Source organism: Rutidosis leptorrhynchoides, chromosome 1 (genome assembly GCF_046630445.1).
Source record: "Rutidosis leptorrhynchoides isolate AG116_Rl617_1_P2 chromosome 1, CSIRO_AGI_Rlap_v1, whole genome shotgun sequence".
NCBI lineage: Eukaryota > Viridiplantae > Streptophyta > Magnoliopsida > Asterales > Asteraceae > Rutidosis > Rutidosis leptorrhynchoides.
Window position 1 is genome coordinate 113313899 of NC_092333.1, and position 1031 is coordinate 113314929.

Below are 1031 nucleotides of genomic sequence, written 5' to 3' on the forward strand. Positions count from 1 at the left end.
AATTACATCATAATTACCACCGAAGCCTTAGTAGGGGGACCCGCGATTAATTGTCAAGTAACCTGAGTTCAATTCCGATAAGGGAAGGTTTTCTCCAGGATTATAAGCTTGGAGAACCAATTTGGTTTCATGCCAGGGCGCTCATCGATTGAGGCAATTCATATTATTAGGACCTGATGGAGAAGTATACAGAAAAAAAAAGAACTTAGAGATGGTTTTCATTGACTTGGAAAAGGCCTACGATTGCGTTTCATGAAACTTGATTTGCAAAACCCTTAATGCTAGAAGTATCCCAAGTAAATATATTAGTGTTATTAGGGATATGTACGAAGGGGCAAAGTCTTGCGTTCAGATGCCTGTGGGAAATACCGAAGCTTTCCCAATAGAAGTAGGTTTGCATCAGGGATCGGCCCTTAGCCCTTTTCTTTTTGCTTTTATCCTTAACGAACTTTCTCGAGGGATACAAGAGTGTATCCCTTGGTGCATGATTTTTGCCGATGATATTGTGCTTGTTTACGAATCTAAGGAGGAGCTAAATAGAAGACTGGAGCAATGGAGGGTGGCCTTAGAAAGCAATGGTCTTAAAGTTAGTAGACAAAAAACGGAATATCTAAGATGTGATTTCCATAGGAACGATGATGAACAAGATGATGGAGTGAACATCTGCATTAGAGACCAGATCCTGCATCCACAAACTTCGTTTAGATATCTAGGCTCGGTGCTCCACAAATCAGGGAGGATAGATGAAGACGTGTCGCACCGCATTAGAGTAGGATGGGTGAAGTGAAGGGCAGCGACTGGAGTCTTATTCGACAAGAAGATCCCCCTTAAGCTGAAAGGGAAATTCTTCAAGGTGGCAATTAGACCTGCCATGCTATACAGATCAGAGTGTTGGTCATTGACGAAGGCGCAAGAGAGAAGGATGGAGGTGGCAGAGATGAGGATGCTTAGGTGGATATGCGGTAAAACCATGTTGGATATGATTCCAAATAGTGTTTTTAGGGAGAACATGAAAGTTAGAAGCATCATCG

The 1031-nt window shown here is 42.3% G+C and overlaps 1 protein-coding gene across 1 annotated transcript; it reads left to right on the forward strand.

The window, feature by feature from the left end:
• The first annotated feature begins 352 nt into the window (after positions 1-352).
• On the forward strand, positions 353-787 carry LOC139888328 (uncharacterized). Its single transcript, XM_071871340.1, has one exon. The coding sequence runs from the start codon at positions 353-355 to the stop codon at positions 785-787; it is 435 nt and encodes a 144-aa protein (XP_071727441.1).
• The last annotated feature ends 244 nt before the right edge of the window (positions 788-1031 follow it).